This window comes from Notolabrus celidotus, chromosome 1, assembly GCF_009762535.1.
Source record: "Notolabrus celidotus isolate fNotCel1 chromosome 1, fNotCel1.pri, whole genome shotgun sequence".
NCBI classification, from domain to species: domain Eukaryota; kingdom Metazoa; phylum Chordata; class Actinopteri; order Labriformes; family Labridae; genus Notolabrus; species Notolabrus celidotus.
Genome location: NC_048272.1, coordinates 40016403 through 40037630, shown reverse-complemented (window position 1 = coordinate 40037630; position 21228 = coordinate 40016403). Strand labels below are relative to the sequence as shown.

Sequence of the window (21228 nt, the reverse complement as noted above, 5' to 3'; positions counted from 1 at the left end):
TCTGCAAGGCCTGAAGATAAAGCATCCAATCACTTTACAACTTGTATTGGTTATATATCATGACCAACTTAAAATGGTTCATTGTCACTGATCTTAAGAATACTCACTGACCAAATCAACTCAGAGTTTACACTTTTATTTGTGATTAGTTAAGAATAACATCAGTAAAAATTCTGTACTATTTAATTGTACAAGTAAGCCTTACCAGTCAGCATTTGAACACACTGACTAAGTTAGATCAGTGTATTCAGCATTTTAAACAAACTATTGTAAGTATTAGGTTTTCACTTGCTGCTTTTCCTATAGGCTTAACCACACTGTGACTGTCACTCATTCTAACATCATGTAGAGGCTGTATGTTTGCATAAATTACATTCTGCACAGACATGAGCGGCAACATAACTGAAAGCACCCTAAATCAGATTAAGAAATAAGGACAACATTGATAAGTCACACAATACGCCACATGAACTTCCTTTATAATGCTCAAAGCAACGTTAAGCAGTTAGCACGCCAAACGACCGGATGTTTTGATCAGCGATATGCACACGAGGCTGAAGCTAGCTAGCTAGCGCTAACTGGTAATGCCACTTTGATTTGTTAAGTATTTAAGAATTTTGTCGAGTTTTAACCAACAACCTGTATACAAAATAAACTGGCTAAGCCAATATTTAGTCTTAAAGTTTAGCGGTGATATGTGTGATTCAGCCTTCGTCACCTGTCTTACCTGCAGCAGATGCGGTGCGGTGCGTCTCCTCCTTGGACGTATACGGTCTCCTCTACTCGGAGATATCTTTTCCAGAAACAGACGAGCCAATCACAGAAGAGAGTCGCCGTTCTAGACACGTTTCTCTGCTCTGATTGGTTGTAGGTGCTGTCAGTCTGCAGTTGTGTCCAGCGCAACACATCGAGCTCACGAAACTCAGATCAAACTGTAAAACTAGGCAGTGCTGATCATATATGAATCAAGATTCCGTTACTGCATTGCCTATTTCTCGCCTCAAATGTTTTCAGAATCACATTTTAGTGTACTGTTTAGCTGTAATTTGAGATCGTTTCCAGGCAGCCATGTTTCTCACCGCCACGCTCAGTGACAGCTCCTTGAGTGACAGGTCACGTTTCTTTGCTCTGATTGGTTGTAAGCATTTTGGTCTGTGCCTGTTGATAACGCCCCCTTGAAATAGACATTGCACTGTTTCCACACTGATATGTATTTGCAATCTCTCTGGCCATGCCAGGCTAGACGTAGGCAGCAGGAAGAGGAAAGAGTCAGGTGGATCCAAAATGTTTGGGCGGTGGGGGGTCTTTATTTATTTATTTATTTATTTACTCTTTTCAATGATATATTTTATTTCAAAAGTTCCTTGCATAGAATAGTACAAAAATGTGTCTTTAAATTACTGTTGTCAGGAGATTAATAGAATAAAATGCAATAGAACAGGTTGCTCCAAGTTACAAAATAACTCAAATATAAGTTTAATATACAATATAGAGTGTATAGAAGTTAACCTCTTAGCACTCCGGGCGTTTTTAATGGTAATATAGGGTGTAAGACGGGTAATTTCAGTGATAGATAACAGGTCAACAGTATATGTCACATAGAAGTGGTTTACATCATTTGGAGATTTTGCAAGAATTGCATTTTTCGATGATTGGCTGGTGAGCACCTCTGTTCTTGAGGTCGTGAGAAAGCCCCTTATTGTCAACATACCTAGGAAAGCCATACATCCTCTGAGAGCCCTGGGTCTCTAGTTTATGTGTGTAAAGTTTCATGAGGCTGTGATTATCCTAGAGGTCACAAGAGGTCATTTTATACAGTGATCTCGATGTTTCAAAAACTGGTCTCAGTAAGAGAAAAGGCTACTGTGGGCTCTAATATCATCACACATGAATACAATAGGGATTGAATCCACAAGAGTCTCAGCTTTCCAGTGATATCACATGTATGCAAATCAAACACTGTTTAGGGACCCCAGTATGCAGAAACACCATTTTAGACTAGGCGAAAAAAACACATTTGTACTGCATGCAGAAACCTGCTTTGTTTTTGCCTCAAACTGAATGGGAATAGCATAAAGTGGGTATGTATGTAAAGAGGAGACTTGTGGGAACCCACTGAAGCATTTTCATTCAGATATCTTGAGGTCAGAGGTCAGGGGACCACTTTGAAAAGTTTTTTGATAGCCAAAATTTAGCCTAACTTTGGAGCGTTAGTTAACCCACTTCCCTTCCTATCATGGCATGGTTGGTATTAATTGATTCATTAATTGATTCCTTATGTCTTCTAGTTTCATATGATATCAGTATCTTCGCTGTATCTTTAAAACTCAGCCCACAGCAGCCTCTGAAAGAAAAAAGTCGGCAGGGCCCGCCAGTGGGCCGTCGGAGTGATGCAAAAAGACAGTGTCTAATATAATAACAATAGTACAATAAGATATTTACAAAATAAAGCTTAGTAAAAAGTAATAGTGGCAGTTACATTGACAGTTGTATTTACAGTAAAAAATAATAAATTAATATGACAAATTACAGGCTTTGTAATTAATTAATTGCAAAAAATGTCATAAGATTTTTGTTACTCAGTCTGGATTACCCTGTTCCTATATGGTTTTATCTTACTTCTACACTTTGATATATTATATTGGTTTATTTTAAAAGGAAAAGTCTGCTGCTTTATCAATCTCTAGCAGTCAAGAGTCTGTGATGAAATTCGGTTAATACACAGTATTGACAAAACCCAACATTATGGGGACTTCCGGCCGTCAGCCAATCAGAAGCCGCGAATCATACACATGTGTGAATATTCATGAGCGGGTGCAGTACCAAAATCCAGCAGTGGCGGCGCAGTCTCAATACACAGATTATACACAGAATCAGTGTTTTGTGTACTAAAAGGACTTTTGGAGAAAATTTGAATTAGAGCTCCCCCTACCTATAGAAACACTTCTACATTGTCCGAATTATGAGGACTCTGGACATGTCCTCATAATACAAAATGTCTGTGTAGTGTGGTGTGTATTCCGATGAAATGTCTGCCTAATACACAAATACCAACACACACACACACACACACACACACACACACACACACACAGAGAGAGACACATATACACACACACATACACACACACAAACTCACACAGACACACATACACAGATACACAAATACAGACACAAACGCACACACACAGTCACACAGACACACACACACATACAGACACACAAATACAGACACACACGCACACACACACAGAGACACACACACATACACAAACACACACACAGACACATACACACACACATTCAGACAAACACATACACACAGACCCACACAGAAACACGTATACACACACGCACCCACACTCACACAGAGACACACATACACACACATACAGACACACACACCTACAGAGACACACATACAGACACAGACAGACACACACACCTACAGACACACGCACACACACATGCTCATAAAGACACACGCACACACACAGAGACACACACATACAGACACACGCACACACACACAGACACAGACAGACACACACCTACAGTCACACATACAGTTTGACCATCAGTTAGATGGTCAAACTGTTGGAGAATTTCTCCCACTGTGGTCCATTGTCTCAAACTATCACAAACAGACACAGAGACTGTGTGAGGGATGTTCCAGCCTTTCTTTCAGTTGAAACAGAACTTTCACTAAACATTACATTTATACTTTTGGTTAAGCTTTTTGCAGTATGTAGGCAGTGTAATAATTATATTAAGGCAATAGATTTTACAAATTGGTTTTCATGAACATGTATTGATTGTCACCAGTGAAGCAGAAACAGAAGGAGAAAAGCCTTTGTCAAACCCACAGTAAAACATTACAACAAAAGGTCTTTCAGAGCCTAGGCAATGGCATTCCAGAAAATATCATTGCCCTTTGAACTTAAATGTACATTGTCCCACAAATAGGTAAGACATTGCATATTTACTGCCAGGAGAGAAAGGGTCAACACATTTTGAGCATTTGAATAATTGTAAATTACCAACACCCAGAACAACCTGTAATATTTTACAGCTATTCAAATAACTAAAAGAAATTCAATCTACTCTTGTTTACAGGACTGATTACAAATCGCCCTTTCATCAAAGGGGAGATCGTCTGTGATTACCATGGCAACATCATCGGAGCAGCAGAGGGGAGATCCATGCTTGAGGCTCAAGAAGGTGTCATGTGCTACCTGTTCTTTTTCAAAGATGGACAGAGGGATCTGTGTGTGGATGCACAAACTCATCCCTGCGCATGCCATGCAGACCGGGACACTGTTGGACGAAGAATAAATCACTCCGCCAAGAAGCCCAACTTGAAGCCGGTGCATGTGAGGCTTGATCACGATGGAGAACAACTGGACGTTATCCTATTCAACACTGTTAAAGAAAAACTAACTGGAAAAAACGGTAAATGACTGGCAGCTACAGCTGCTAAACAAAAACTGTAAAATTAAAGTAAAATATCTTAATTCAAATGAAGTGCAAATACTTTTTTACAGAAATTTTCATTTGGAGTTCTGCAGAAAAATACCATTATTTTAAAGATTTTCCATAAATTGTTTTGATCAAACACCTTCAATAAAGTGACAATGCAAAGAGTTTTGCAGAAAAATAACATTTTACAGATTTAACTGAATTATTACGATCAAACACCTTCAATAAACTTTAAATACCACTGTTACATGTCTGCAAGCCGCAAGACATGAAGGTTAGAGGTCATGGACAGGGACACTAACAAAAAGAAACTTCAAACAGATGTAAGGCCTTTGGGGTCTAAAAGGTGGAGTGGAGGTGTAAAGCTCCACAGCCACCCACTAATACTATAAAGAGTAGACAAACTAAGGAACAGGCCTAAACCAACTGTAATCTGAAAAAAACTCTCCTGAGAGATCAATCCTCTTTTGAATGATCCTTTAGTCACCCTCCTTCCCTCCACAATACATCCACAAACATACACACTCTCTCTCTCAACACACTCTTCAAAACAAACCCAGAGAAAACAACTGAAGGTGTTGTCTTCTCTGTTGCACACACCTAACTGAGGGAAAGGAGCTCCTTTTATTGAGCAGCCAGGCTGATGAGCTCAAGCTGGGTACAATGAGGGCAGGTGCTCTCAATGATGGGCTCTTCAGGAGCCCTGGAGGTCACAGACTACCTCCATCTGTAACAACCACCTTTAAAAAACAGTCAAATGACTGGCAGCGATGGCTGCCAAACAAAAACTGTGATATTAAAGTAAAATATCCTAAATTAAACTGAAAACATACACAAGAAATTCAGAATAGATACATCTCAATATTTTCACTGTTTCAATTAAACTGGGGTGGGAAACTTAATTAAAAATAAAGTGAACACTACTATTAATTCTAAAAATCTTATTTAATGTATTCAGGTGTAAATTTAAAATATCAAATATTTCTTCAAAAACAGTTCTTCAGGGGTCCCAGGTTTCAATCTTGTCTGTTAGCGTTACTATCACGATGAGGTCATAATTGAACCTTTGAAACAGATGGAGAGCTGTTTAGCTGAGAGGGTTGTGGTCTGCTGTTTTTATCTTGTATTTTCCAATTCAGTTTTATATTGTCTTTCACAATATTGTCCTGACACCTGGGAGCTCTGTAAACTTTAGTTCTGGTAATATTTGTGGACAAGCAATACTCTTTTAATTTAGTAACTATACAATGTATTATTAACTGTATTGTAATCAAAACATACCACAAAGGGTCAATGAAGACAGGAGTGACAATACAACATAGCAGACAAAGAAGAATCCTCCTTTGAATTACCAATAATCAGCTGGATCTTTTTGTTCCTGGAGGGAACATGAAAAAAACGGCAGAATAAGATTCACTGAACAGTCCTTATCTTACTCTAGGATTTCATTTTTTTAAACAACCTTAAAGGAATGTGTCACTTTAAATGAAAATCCACTGTACTAGTAATGACAAATGCAGATTCAGGCAGTTTGCATAAAATCAAACTGGTTTAAACTTGTACACAAGACCACATTGCCAAAACCGGAAACCAACCCGACCCCAGTGTCATTCAAGGGAAAATAAAAAAAATTAAAAAATCTAAGTAAAGTTTTTTTTACCCCGAAAATGTTATGGGAATGACCAGCAAATTAATATTACTGTGTATATACCTTGTATTAAAAATACTGGAGGCCAGTATGATGAAAAAGTCATAGAAGGAATTCATGAGTTACTGTGTATTTTTTGTATTTGAAAGGAGATGTTTAACACTTGTCTTGATTTGGCACCACTGGACTCATTGTGCAGCTGTGGCAGGATGAGTGGCCTTAAAGGGATAGTTCCATTTGTTGTGTCATCAGTGTCCTCAGTGAAGTCAGTGTAGTCAGTGTCATCAGTGTAGTCAGTATAGTCAGTGTCATCAGTGTCATCAGTGTAGTCAGTGTCTAAAGTGAAGTCAGTGTCATCAGTGTGATCAGTCTAGTCAATGTAGTCAGTGTGGTCAGTGTAGTGAGTGTCATCAGTGTCATCAATGAAGTCAGTGTCATCAACAAAGTCAGTGTTGTCAGTGTAGTCATTGTCATCAGTGTCGTCAGTGTCATCAACGAAGTCAGTGTTGTCAGTGTAGTCAGTGTCATCAGTGTAGTCGGTGTCATCAACGAAGTCAGTGTAGTCAGTGTAGTCAGTGTCATCAGTGTCATCAACGAAGTCAGTATAGTCAGTGTCATCAGTTTCATCAGTGTAGTCAGTGTCATCACTGTAGTCAGTGTCATCAGTGAATTGTGAGTGAAAGTGAGATACAGGGCTGAGCTTGTAGAATGTTCATCATGACCATAGGTACAATGCGTGTCGTGATTTTCAGACAGGTGATACCTTCCCAAGTGTCAAAGCTCACTCAAAAGATTGTTACAGGACACGTTTTTCAGACCTTTCAAAGGAAATTTCAGAAACACTTTGAGCTAGGAGGCTGAACTGGGAGTATGTTCATCGTGACCCCATGTACAAGGTGTGTGGTGATTTTGGGGTCACTGGTGACAACGGGGGCCTCGTGGCGTCTGAAAAGATGTTTTCCACACTTGGCTAAAAAAGGCGAGGAGGCCTGATGTCCTCTTTTCTTGAATAAATCATACATGCTTTGAGACAGAGGGCTGAGCTTGTCGAATGTTCATCACGACCATAGGTACAATGCGTGTTATGATTTTCAGACAGGTGCTAACTTCCCAAGTGTCAAAGGTCACTCAAAAGGTGGTTAGAAGTTGCGTTTTTCAGACCTTTCAAAGGAAATTTTCAGAAACGCTTTCAGTAATAAGGCTTAACTGGGAGTATGTTCATCTTGACTTCGTGTACAAGGTGTGTGGTGGTTTTGGGGTCACTCGTGACAACGGGGGCCTTGTGGCGTCCGAAAAGATGTCATTTCCAAACTTGGCTAAAAAAAGGCGAGGCGGCCTGAAGTCCCCTTTTCTTGAATAAATCATACATGCTTTGAGACAGAGGGCTGAGCTTGTAGAATGTTCATCACGACCAAAGGTACAATGCGTGTTATGATTTTCAGACAGGTGCTACCTTCCCAAGTGTCAAAGGTCACTCAAAAGGTGGTTAGAAGTTGCGTTTTTCAGACCTTTCAAAGGAAATTTTCAGAAACGCTTTCAGTAATAAGGCTTAACTGGGAGTATGTTCATCTTGACTTCGTGTACAAGGTGTGTGGTGGTTTTGGGGTCACTCGTGACAACGGGGGCCTTGTGGCGTCCGAAAAGATGTCATTTCCAAACTTGGCTAAAAAAAGGCGAGGCGGCCTGAAGTCCCCTTTTCTTGAATAAATCATACATGCTTTGAGATACAGGGCTGAGCTTGTAGAATGTTCATCATGACCATAGGTACAATGTGTGTCGTGATTTTCAGACAGGTGCTACCTTCCCAAGTGTCAAAGGTCACTCAAAAGATTGTTACAGGACGCGTTTTTCAGACCTTTTAGAGGAAATTTTCAGAAACGCTTTCAGTTATAAGGCTTAACTGGGAGTATGTTCATCGTGACCTTGTGTACAAGGTGTGTGTGGTGGTTTCGGGGTCACTCGTGACAACGGGGGCCTTGTGGCGTCCGAAAAGATGTCATTTCCAAACTTGGCTAAAAAAAGGCGAGGAGACCTGAAGTCCCCTTTTCTTGAATAAATCCTACTTGCTTTGAGACACAGGGCTGAGCTTGTAGAATGTTCATCATGACCATAGGTACAATGTGTGTCGTGATTTTCAGACAGGTGCTACCTTCCCAAGTGTCAAAGGTCACTCAAAAGGTGGTTAGAAGTCGCGTTTTTCAGACCTTTTAAAGGAAATTTCAGAAAAGCTTTGAGCTAGGAGGCTCAACTAGGAGTATGTTCATTGTGACCGTATATACAAGATGTGTGGTGGTTTTGGGGTCACTCGTGACAACGGGGGCCTCGTGGCGTCCGAAAAGATGTGTTTACCACACTTGACTGAAAAAGGCGAGGAGGCCTGATGTCCTCTTTTCTTGAATAAATCATACATGCTTTGAGATACAGGGATGAGCTTGTAGAATGTTCATCACGACCATAGGTACAATGCGTGTTATGATTTTCAGACAGGTGCTAACTTCCCAAGTGTCAAAGGTCACTCAAAAGGTGGTTAGTAGTTGCGTTTTTCAGACCTTTCAAAGGAAATTTTCAGAAACGCTTTCAGTTATAAGGCTTAACTGGGAGTATGTTCATCGTGACCTTGTGTACAAGGTGTGTGTGGTGGTTTTGGGGTCACTCGTGACAACGGGGGCCTTGTGGCGTCCGAAAAGATGTCATTTCCAAACTTGGCTAAAAAAAGGCGAGGAGACCTGAAGTCCCCTTTTCTTGAATAAATCATACATGCTTTGAGATACAGGGCTGAGCTTGTAGAATGTTCATCATGACCATAGGTACAATGCGTGTCATGATTTTTAGACAGGTGCTACCTTCCCAAGTGTCAAAGGTCACTCAAAAGATTGTTACAGGACGCGTTTTTCAGACCTTTTAGAGGAAATTTCAGAAACGCTTTAAACTATAAGGCTGAACTAGGAGTATGTTCATCGTGACCCCATGTACAAGGTGTGTGGTGATTTTGGGGTCACTGGTGACAACGGGGGCCTCGTGGCGTCCGAAAAGATGTGTTTTCCACACTTGACTGAAAAAGGCGAGGAGGCCTGATGTCCTCTTTTCTTGAATAAATCATACATGCTTTGAGATACAGGGCTGAGCTTGTCGAATGTTCATCACGACCATAGGTACAATGCGTGTTATGATTTTCAGACAGGTGCTACCTTCCCAAGTGTCAAAGGTCACTCAAAAGGTGGTTAGAAGTTGCGTTTTTCAGACCTTTCAAAGGAAATTTTCAGAAACGCTTTCAGTAATAAGGCTTAACTGGGAGTATGTTCATCTTGACTTCGTGTACAAGGTGTGTGGTGGTTTTGGGGTCACTCGTGACAACGGGGGCCTTGTGGCGTCCGAAAAGATGTCATTTCCAAACTTGGCTAAAAAAAGGCGAGGCGGCCTGAAGTCCCCTTTTCTTGAATAAATCATACATGCTTTGAGATACAGGGCTGAGCTTGTAGAATGTTCATCATGACCATAGGTACAATGTGTGTCGTGATTTTCAGACAGGTGCTACCTTCCCAAGTGTCAAAGGTCACTCAAAAGGTGGTTACAGGACACCTTTTTCAGACCTTTCAAAGGAAATTTCAGAAACACTTTGAGCTAGGAGGCTGAACTGGGAGTATGTTCATCGTGACCTCATGTACAAGGTGTGTGGTGGTTTCGGGGTCACTCGTGACAACGGGGGCCTTGTGGCGTCCTAAAAGATGTCATTTCCAAACTTGGCTAAAAAAAGGCGAGGAGACCTGAAGTCCCCTTTTCTTGAATAAATCATACATGCTTTGAGATACAGGGCTGAGCTTGTAGAATGTTCATCATGACCATAGGTACAATGTGTGTCATGATTTTCAGACAGGTGCTAACTTCCCAAGTGTCAAAGGTCACTCAAAAGATTGTTACAGGACGCGTTTTTCAGACCTTTTAGAGGAAATTTCAGAAACGCTTTAAACTATAAGGCTGAACTAGGAGTATGTTCATTGTGACCGCATGTACAAGGTGTGTGGTGGTTTTGGGGTCACTCGTGACAACGGGGGTCTCTTGGCGTCCGAAAAGATGTGTTTACCAAACTTGGCTAAAAAAGGTGAGGAGGCCTGAAGTCCCCTTTTCTTGAATAAATCCTACTTGCCTTGAGACACAGGGCTGAGCTTGTAGAATGTCCATCATGACCATAGGTACAATGTGTGTCGTGATTTTCAGACAGGTGCTACCTTCCCAAGTGTCAAAGGTCACTAAAAAGGTGGTTAGAAGTCGCGTTTTTCAGACCTTTTAAAGGAAATTTCAGAAAAGCTTTGAGCTAGGAGGCTCAACTAGGAGTATGTTCATTGTGACCGTATATACAAGGTGTGTGGTGGTTTTGGGGTCACTCGTGACAATGGGGGCCTCGTGGCGTCCGAAAAGATGTGTTTTCCACACTTGACTGAAAAAGGCGAGGAGGCCTGATGTCCTCTTTTCTTGAATAAATCATACATGCTTTGAGATACAGGGCTGAGCTTGTAGAATGTTCATCATGACCATAGGTACAATGCGTGTTATGATTTTCAGACAGGTGCTAACTTCCCAAGTGTCAAAGGTCACTCAAAAGGTGGTTAGAAGTTGCGTTTTTCAGACCTTTCAAAGGAAATTTTCAGAAACGCTTTCAGTTATAAGGCTTAACTGGGAGTATGTTCATCGTGACCTCGTGTTCAAGGTGTGTGTGGTGGTTTTGGGGTCACTCGTGACAACGGGGGCCTTGTGGCGTCCGAAAAGATGTCATTTCCAAACTTGGCTAAAAAAAAGGCGAGGAGACCTGAAGTCCCCTTTTCTTGAATAAATCATACATGCTTTGAGATACAGGGCTGAGCTTGTAGAATGTTCATCATGACCATAGGTACAATGCGTGTCATGATTTTTAGACAGGTGCTACCTTCCCAAGTGTCAAAGGTCACTCAAAAGATTGTTACAGGACGCGTTTTTCAGACCTTTTAAAGGAAATTTCAGAAACGCTTTGAGCTATAAGGCTGAACTGGGAGTATGTTCATTGTGACCACATGTACAAGGTGTGTGGTGGTTTTGGGGTCACTCGTGACAACGGGGGCCTCGTGGCGTCCGAAAAGATGTGTTTACCAAACTTGGCTAAAAAAGGTGAGGAGGCCTGAAGTCCCCTTTTCTTGAATAAATCCTACATGCTTTGAGATACAGGGCTGGGCTTGTAGAATGTTCATCATGACCATAGGTACAATGCCTGTCGTGATTTTCAGACAGGTGCTACCTTCTCAAGTGTCAAAGCAGACTCAAAAGGTGGTTAGAAGTCGCGTTTTTCAGACCTTTCAAATGAAATTTCTGAAACGCTTTGAGCTAGGAGGCTGAACTGGGAGTATGTTCATTGTGACCGCAACTACAAGATGTGTGGTGGTTTTGGGCTCACTCGTGACAACGGGGGCCTCGTGGCATCCGAAAAGATGTGTTTTCCACACTTGAGCGAAAAAAGCTTGTCAGCTTGTCTTTCAGTTGAAACAGAACTTTCACAAGACATTACATCTATACTTTTGGTTAAGCTTTTTGCAGTATGTAGGCAGTGTAATAATTATATTAAGGCAATAGATTTTACAAATTGGTTTTCATTAACATTTATTGATTGTCATCAGTGAAGCAGAAACAGAAGGAGGAAAGCCTTTGTCAAACCCACAGTAAAACATTACAACAAAAGGTCTTTCAGAGCCTGGGCAATGGCATTCCAGAAAATATCACTGCCCTTTGAACTTAAATGTACATTGTCCAGCAAATATAGCTCAGGCTTGTTGTACACAATGTGTGGGTGACTTATGGTCCTGACATAAGATGCCATTGCCCTGTTCACAAACCTCCGCACTTTTTCAATTTTCACTGCGGATGAATGTCTCCAGTGGAGCCTCTGGTTGATTGAAGACAGCATAATGTTCATTTGGGGAAACTGACGGTGGAGTTCGTCCAGGTCCCTCTTCATTGCTTTGAGAAGCAGCACGCTTTTCACACATCCAAGGTCATTGCCCCCACAGTGAATCACAAGCACATCTGGAGCCTCTCTTCCTCTGAGGAACTGACGGAAGATGGGAAGCATGCCATCCCAACACATGCCTCCCCTGCCAATCCACTGGATGCGGGCAGACAATCCGAGGTTGGTCCCCAATGTCTCCCTGGCATGCTTGAAACCTCGCTGGACATAGCTGTCACCAACAATCCAGACGGTGCATGCTGCTGACAGAAAAAACATCAACATTAGATTCATTGGAAAGGAATCAAGGATACATTTCTGCTTTAGTCTGAAATAAACTTAACGTCAACTTAATAATGCAATATAATACTAATACTAATACTTTAAAACTAAATGAACAAGCTACTTGTAATCCCTTATGGGAGGATGTATCAAAAATATATCCAAAAACATTTTGTGACAACTTACCTTTCTGTTGCAGTGGCATTGTCCTGATAGATCTTTCTTCTTGTTGTGTTGAATGAACATGAATAACTGACTTGACCTTTCTGAAAATAGAAAGTGAGAGCAGTGAGTAAGATGAAAGGAACCAAGGGAACATGGTAGACCTAGCAGCACTTGTGAAATACCTGGTGACTGGAAATATTATGATATGTACGGGTACCGTTACATTAACACACTATGAAGTCAATATATATATTTTAAATCAAATTGTATGTATTCTAATTCATGCCAAAATATATTTCCCATCTAGAGGCATTAAATGAGTGTAACTTACCGCATCTTGTAGAAATATGATCTGCTGCCGGCTTACAAAACTCCTCATGTGAAGATTCTGTGACAAACCCAGATTATAAATACAATCCTGACCAACTCTTAGGCCAGTGATTGGTCCTTTTGAATGAGGCCTCAATGGTTAACTCCTCCTGGGACAGTCATGCAAATGTTTGGAGCTTCAACACTGGGGGAAAAGGGGAGGGTGTTATGCTGGATAACACTGGTGAGGGCCTGAGTAACATTACACATGTTACTAAGTTAACTTATCATTATGTAATTACAGCAGCATGGGGATGTGTTTCAAATGTCTGCACATATATATATATATATATATATACAGTTGTAACCTAAAACTACAGTCACACTCTATGTCCCTATCTAGGGATTGGAGACATCATCAATTAGACAGTTCAAACTGTGATAGTTGGAGAATTTCACCCACTGTGGTGCAATGTCTCCAACTATCACTAAAAGAGACTGTGTGAGAGATTATTTATGAAAGAGCTATTTACAAACACAACATCAATTCAAGCTGTGAAGGTTTATGAAATAACTATTTACAAAAACAACATCAATTCCTAGATGGAGACATTGCACCACAGTGTGGGAAATTCTCAAACTTTCACCTCACAGTTTTTATTAGCATGACTGTTAATGGGCTCATCATGTAAATACAGTTATGGGGGGGATAGCTGTATTTACATGATGATGATGATGATGATACATGATGGCCCATTAACAGTCCGGCCCACCTGGCCTTGTTTTCAAAACCCTGCATGAGACCAAACCTGTTTGCTTTCAGTCTTATTTTCTAAGTTTCAACCTGAAATGTTTCAAATGGAATCAAAATTGACTTCAAACATGTGGCTTGTAGAAGTGGTGCATGTCTATGGGTGCATCTCAAAGCTCTAAACGTCCATCCTCGCGTCTCTTCCTCGCGTCTCTTCCTCGCGTCTCTTCCTCGCGTCTTAGTCCCGCCCACCAGAGATGCGAGGAAATGAAACCAGAGGAGAGAGGAGATTTGTATTTAGAGAAATGAGACGTCCTCTCCTCCAGAGCGTCACGTGAAGCGACGTCGGTTTGTGATGACGGCTTTAACAGCTGTTTGTGTCTGCACACATGTTCACTGTAATAACTCTGATAAATATAAACAGTAACAGAGCTCTGTCTCTGTGTTTACATGTTTAACACACACCTGTTTAACACACACCTGTTTAACACACATGTTCACTGTAATAACTCTGATCAATATAAACAGTAACAGATCTCTGTCTTTGTGTTTACATGTTTAACACACACTTGCACATGAAGAGAATCAGCTCTCTGTTTATTCTGTCCTAAAGCATCGCGGATCGATTCACCGGTAAAATGCCTCATTATTAAATTATTTATTACTTCAAGGGAAAATAGAAACCATGCAACTCTTTTCAAACCCGTGCTCATTAATGATCAGCCTCGTATGAAACTTTATTAACCTGACAGGAAATATAACAAGTGTTTTTACTAACAGACAAACTTTACTGTCAGACTTCCCTTCATGAAGAAAATGAGAACAAATGGGGAAACTAACAGGAGGAAGAACTGATCATTGATATATATTCTATCAATGATGTTAGACTCTATTACTCTATTTCATTAGACAGTGAATCTGACAAAAACAATCAGATATAACATCCATCCTCTGTTATATTGAATTTATGATTTTGCGATCAGTATATTGTTTCTAAAACTCACATCAAACACTTTTTAATCTCAGCTCATCACACACAGACTGTTTAGAAACCGACGGATGTTTATGATCTGTTTCAGGGCACCCTTAATGACTGTTTTAAGGTCCGTCTTTTCTCTGTTATTAAACTCAGCTGATGTTAAGTTTCGGTTAAGTCCGAGCCGCTGCAGCGTCCAATCGGTGAGTGATATCCGATAAGGGGGCGTGTCTGCCAGAGAAAAGACTTCCGCAAAGTCTGCTCTCGTGTTTCCTCGATTATCCCTCCTCGGATCAGTCTCCTCGCTCCTCGCTCCTCTCTCTTCCAGCAGCGTTTAGAGCTTTGGGACGCAAGTAAAAAAGGCGCGTCGGTAAGTACTTCCGGTCCGGCCGAGGAGCGAGGAGACTGCAGTTTAGAGCTTTGAGATGCACCCAGTGTCCCTGTCTAGGGATTTGAGACAGAATCAGTTAGACAGGTCAAACTGTGATAGTTGGAGAATTTCCCCCACTGTGGTGCAAGCTCATGTGCTCAAAGAGCCATCTCAGGCTAATCACCTGTTGAAATCAGCCCCTCTCAGTGTCTGAATGTCTCATCAGCATGCTGGACATGTCTTTTGTTTGACTCAATAGCAGCCATCTGACATCCCCCCATAACTGTATTTACACAATGATGGGCCCATTAACAGTCCAGCACACCTGGCCTTGTTTTCAAAACCCTGCATGAGACCAAACCTGTTTGCTTTTAGTCTCATTTTCAAAGTTTCAACCTGAAATGTTTCAAATGGAATCAAAATTGACTTCAAACATGTGGCTTGTAGAAGTTGTGCATATCTATGTCCCTGTCTAGGGATTGGAGACAGAATCAGTTAGACAGGTCAAACTGTGATAGTTGGAGAATTTCCTATCACAAAAAGAGACTGACACTGTGTGAGGGATGTTCCTCAGTGTCTTCCAGTCAAAGTCTGATTTCTTTCAGATTTTCTCTGTATAGATGAGGTTCAGTTTTTGTGCCTGTGGTCTCTTTTCAAACAGAAGTGGAGTCAGACTTCAGTTTTCACTGTTGTCTTTCCAAACAGTTAGAAGTGGAGTCAGACTTCAGTTTTCACTGTTGTCTTTTCCAGTAAGTGATGGTCTTAGTCTTTCTAAACAGAGCTAGGGTCCACCCTGCATGGGTTCGTGTCTGATAAATGCACTTACTCTCACACGCTCTCTCTCTCTCTCTCTCTCCCTCTCTGTCCCTCTCTTGTCAGAGCTGTGTGTGTGTGTGTGTGTGTGTGTGTGTGTGTGTGTGTGTGTGTGTGTGTGTGTGTGTGTGTGTGTGTGTGTGTGTGTGTGTGTGTGTGTGTGTGTGTGTATCTCTCTATCTCTCTTATACAGATGCAAATGTTCCACCATCCTCCCAAAGGCTGCTGCAGGAGCACTGAAGGCACATACCTGGAGAAAGACCTCAGCCAGGACAACTTTCATCAGGAGGTGAGGACTACCAAGAGACATTCTGTCTTCATGAAACACTTGATATCACAGTGAAAAAACCATAGAATAAAATCCTGGTGATCAGAAGGTACTTTCACATGCTTTCTTTTCCTTTTCAGGTTTCTGCTGGACCACGCTGTCAACACCAAGCTGAGGCAGGAGGAGGAGCATGGAGACATGCTGCTTATGAGTGAGCAGTCTCTGAGGGAGGGATCTGATGAGACACTTTTTAATCTGCCAGAGTCCTGGGAGGGATGTACAATACGTCCTGCCTCTGCAGCCCCAGCCACAGTGGACTATCCCGGGGACTACCAGTTCCAGCTCCAACTTCAGAAGTCTGGCACAGCAAAGTCCGTCACAGCCCCTTATAGAGCTTCTCAACAAGCTGTACTGCTAGCTGGATAAAAGTAACCCCATTGAAGAGCCGGTGAGCAGGGAGCCTCCTGCGGACGAGGTCCTCAGGGCTGCTGCAGTGAACAAGAAGTGTATCCACTCACACCCCATACTGTACGGTGGCTGTAACAATGAACAATGATCAATCTCTGCAGCAAATAATAAAGTTGGTGACTTTTCAATGTAACTGTCTCTGTGTGTTTGGACTTCGACTTAGACTTAGACTTAGACTTAGAACTTTTATTTGTCCACAATGTGGAAAATTGTACGGTGGCCCTGAAGGCCAATTGTAATTAACATTTCAAAAACGCAAAATTAATTTCACTTAGCAAAATACATTTCACAGAATTGCAAAATACATTTCACAGAATTGCAAAATACATTTCAGAATCACAAAATAAATTTCAGAATCACAAAATAAATTTCAGAATCACAAAATACATTTCAGAGTCATGAAATACAATTCAGAATCATAAGCCACAAAATACATTTCAGAATCTCAAAATACATTTCAGAGTCACAAAATACAATTCAGAGTCATGAAATACATTTCAAGAAACCGGAAAGGGTAGGACCATGGTACTTGTCTCTGATTGGACAAACTTGCGCCATTCTCGGACGTAACTTCCGGAGTATGTGTTTGCAGCGCGAACACAGCGGTCAATAAACTTTCATCATGTTGTGACAGGGCCACATAGCAAGAAGTGTTAAACCGACCACAAAAAATATGGCAGATATGTCAGACACAATATAAATTGGAAAATATGTGAATGATGTGTATGATATGTTGTATTTCCACTGTAAAGAAGAGGTATGAGCTGAGGAGGCATCTAAGGCATTATTGTCATCACCTGTATCAATCTAGTATACCGTGAGAATTAGACGAGGTTATTTGAGGAGGATGTGAGGTCCAGGAAGGGGAGGAAACGAGGGAGAGCCGCGAAAAAATGAGAAAAAGTTTGTAGCGCCAGAGCTGTCTGCAGCTACTGCTGTTTTACGTTGAGTTGTAAGGTGAAAACTGTGGTTAAAGTTTGTTCCCAGGAAATCCCTTAACGCGACTGTTGTGGATTATGCGGATTTTTTCCCCTCGTTTCCCGCACGGAGACATCAGACTCCCAGGCTCGTCTCTGGATATTGGAAGGAAATATTGCGCCGGCTGCGGGTGAGATCGGACTGTTTTTCTTTTGTACTGGTATACCAGGGGGGGGATCGATCGTTTTTCTTTTGGATGGCTTCTTATTTATTTTTATCGGATTAACTTCTCGGTGACGGAGGACGGACGCATCGGCGGACCGGAGCGCCCGAACGAACTTAAAAAGACTGAAAAAGACACAAAAGAGTGCAGTATTGTTTTGTTGAATGTGGATTTCGTTTTGGAATAATTTTACGTTGATTTAGGGTCCATAAACGGTCCAGTTTAAAACTTGATACGGTTACAAGTGCTTTATTTCTTTTCTGTACCGACCAGGTTTACCGGTTTCCTCATGAATCCCCTTAGTGTGTAACCACGACGAGAACAAGAGTCGAGTCGATTGTTACAATGTTCTGTCCCTATTGTGGAAAACAATTTTCATCATTACCGAATTTTTGTAATGCGTGTGGGAAGGCATTGGCCATTTTTAAAGAGCAGGGCTTCAAGGATGACGCCAGTGGCCCCATTTCAGGTAAAAGTTTGGTCATTTAACTTTCTTCTCCAACTGCTAGCTACAGCTACTCAATTACTTTTGTGTATATACCTGCAGCAGCAGCAGCAGCAGCAGCAGCGAACATGCCAACCCTGAAAACCTTCTTAGACTATCGGAAGAAAAAGTCAGAGGAAAGGCAGAACTTCAGCTTACAGAAGAAAGGCATGAAGAAAAAAGAACCGAGGAAAGTGAACGTAAGATCTATTGTGTTTTCTATGCGTGTATACGTATTGTAACGTCCGTCCGGACACTCGAGCCGATTTGTGAACACAAGAGCTTTATTAACCGGTCACTGTCGGCCGTGACCACGGCAACAAACAAAGCAAAACATGAATCCTTGAATGAATGAATAACTTCTCCTGCGCTGTATCTCCTTTCTCCCGCTCCCACACTCACTCTTTCACACGTCCGCCCCTCCCTCCTGCTGCAATCCGTGCTGCTCACAGCCTTTCCGATGCCTTCACTGACTGTCAACACTGTAGGAATTATGAACATCTGCACTGAACACATTTAACAAGCAGTAGAGCTGTTACACTATATGTTTGTGTGCCTGTGTCGAACAACTGATGGATAAGCTTACGTTGTCCAAATCAAATTGTCAATATCAAAATTATGTGATGAAGTTAGTGATTTATTATAATTTTTAACTTAATTCCTCCACTATAAGTATAAAAGTCATACCTCAACATTATTATGGTTTGGATTTATCAACTCATTAATCCTTGTTTAAACACTGACTCGGGTATTTGAGATCGCTGAGTCATAATCAGAACCTTATCAAGCCCTTGAACCTGTGTCTGTGGTTTAAATGATGACATTCACATTCTCCAAAAGAACTTTAAGTATTTTTTTCTTGCCAAATGGAAAACAGTTTAATGAAACTCATCAAGTCTTCTGAAAGTAAATGCTTATTTTACATAGGTATTAATTTTTTTTTATTTTCATTACACCCACTTTTTCAGTGAATAGTTGTAAATTAAATTTTTAGCAGTGTTTTTTGTGTGTGCAATTTTGTGGCAGTTGTCTGTTCTTCATTAAGTAGAAAATGATGAATAATGACTTGCATAATAAATGTATCTATGCATTTATACAATGTAGACATGTTGCTAGTGCTACCCACATCTTTTCCAATTTTTTGTCTCCATTTTTCTCCCTACAGATTAATATTGGAATCATGTGCTCTCAGAATGACTCCCTGAAAGTGGTCAGAGGTAGAACACTTCCACTCATTGTTGAGCCAGACATAGATGCTTTGGGGCTGCGTCTACTGGCAGTCAAGATGACGGACTTTAACAACGACTTCCAAGAGGGTCCTTATGTATTGATGTACCCAGACAAAACGGAAGTTGTCACCATTCCTGGGACTTCTAGGCCATTCATCCTCAGAGACTATAAATCCGAAATAGGAAAACCATACAGCCGGATCACATTGTTCATCTGTCTGCGAGCAGAGTATGAACAATGTAAGAATCTGTCTTGTTCTGGAAAGGTCATGTTTATAAATATCTTACGATCATGTAACTAATAGACTGTTTTCTCATAGATCAACATGAAACATCAGACACAGAGGATGAAATCTGCGTGCGGAGTAGAAGTGCAGCAGAATTTGATATTGCTGACACACTAGTAAGTGTGTTGTGTATTTTGTTAGGTTTTTTTGTAAGGCTTAACTGTGGAAAGCCTTTTTTCACAGCTTGATTAAAATAGTAACATAATTTTTAAGGTGTTACACATAAAATGAAAATGGTTTAATTTTTAGATTTTTCTATCTACATCAGTCCATCTGTCTATCAATTCATTCTTCCAAGGTCCCTTATTTATTGGACATTTTTTTACATTTAACTGTATAACTATGTCAAATGTATTTTTCTTTCAGCCCTGGGAACCAGATATGAGAAGTACACCAAAAAACACTGCAGAGAAGAAAAGGTATTTGAGTCATCTTCTTTTGTAAAACTAACTTTTGAGTTGCAGTTGAAACTGCTTTAGTTAAGGTATTCTCATTTGTAGTGTTTGATGCAAACAATCTTTTTAAAAGTACAAAACAAACTTATCACTTAATTCATTTCATTGGTAATTTATTCCTAGTATATTTTGCAACCACAATACATGCTAAATAAAGGCAGTGAGATACATGTCATGGAAATTAGATTAATTGAGATGGAAGTGAAAATGTAGTTTAAAGTGCATGTCATCAAAGATGTAAATCAGTTTATTTTTGTTTCACAGCATTTCTTCTGGAGCATCAAAGCAGAGTGTAATGGAAGAGGTTGGTAGTATTGGTTATCTTTTATTTTTATTTTCTTTAAATCTAGTTTAAAATTAGAAAATGATTTGTCATCAAAAATATGTTGTCAAAAAAAAAATCCAAATGAAATATTCATTGTGGAGTAAGGAGACTGATTGATTCACTGGCTAAATAAAGGTGCTGCTTCAAAGTCTTAAAGTATTGGCTATGAAAATGTTGTGTTGCTTGCTAGACAAAAATAGGGTGAACATACAATAGCAGGACTAATGAGTGACCTGCATATGAACGAAACTATTTTATGTAATTTTGTGATTCTCATTTTTGTTTTTTAATTAGTTATGTATATCAGATACTGATGACCCTTTGGAAGGTACTTCTGGAAACACTTGCTCACTTGCGCTGATTTCCTCCCGCATCCTCTCCCGGATTCTGCCCACTAATCCACTCTTTTGCCCGCACTTTGCGGGCGCTCAATCCGTCGTCAATCCCACACGTTTATCCAAAGGCAGCCTCATTTCATTTACACATCTGGATACCTCTTCAAAGAGATCTTTCCCTGTAGTTGTGCCATGCATTGTTTGATCTTAATCCTAAAAGTTCCTCTGTTACGCACATGCATACTCTGCCTCCAACCTGTCTTGAACCCCCCTGTTATCAAAGTCCACCTTTCGTTTAGCCATTTTTGGGGGAGAGGGATAGCTGAAAGTTGACTGCAGGTGATTAGCAGTAGCTTCATAAGGCTGATGATGAGCGGAGTCGGGTAACGGCTCTCGGGTGCGGCCCTCGATTGACATGCAATGCATTGTGGGACTTGTAGTTTTAGTGGTGCATGCAAAGTACCATCGGGCCAGC

At 40.8% G+C, this 21228-nt stretch overlaps 1 protein-coding gene and 1 long non-coding RNA gene across 3 annotated transcripts; one reads left to right on the top strand and one right to left on the bottom strand.

Moving 5' to 3' along the window:
* Window positions 1-11735: 11735 nt before the first annotated feature.
* LOC117822051 lies at window positions 11736-13020 on the bottom strand. 2 transcript variants are annotated; one of them, XM_034696665.1, is made up of 3 exons: window positions 12874-13020; window positions 12564-12643; window positions 11736-12358 (listed from the first exon to the last, which is right to left on the bottom strand). In XM_034696665.1, exons 1-3 carry the CDS (start codon window positions 12876-12878, stop codon window positions 11820-11822), a joined length of 624 nt encoding a protein of 207 aa, XP_034552556.1. In that variant the 5' UTR covers window positions 12879-13020; the 3' UTR covers window positions 11736-11819. The 2 variants fall into 2 exon arrangements, with proteins under 2 accessions (XP_034552556.1, XP_034552564.1); XM_034696673.1 differs by having other exon boundaries at window positions 11736-12355.
* Window positions 13021-15903: 2883 nt separating this feature from the next.
* Window positions 15904-16630, top strand: LOC117822466. Its single transcript, XR_004633182.1, has 2 exons — window positions 15904-16050; window positions 16170-16630. It is a non-coding gene; the product is annotated as an uncharacterized LOC117822466 (long non-coding RNA).
* Window positions 16631-21228: the final 4598 nt, after the last annotated feature.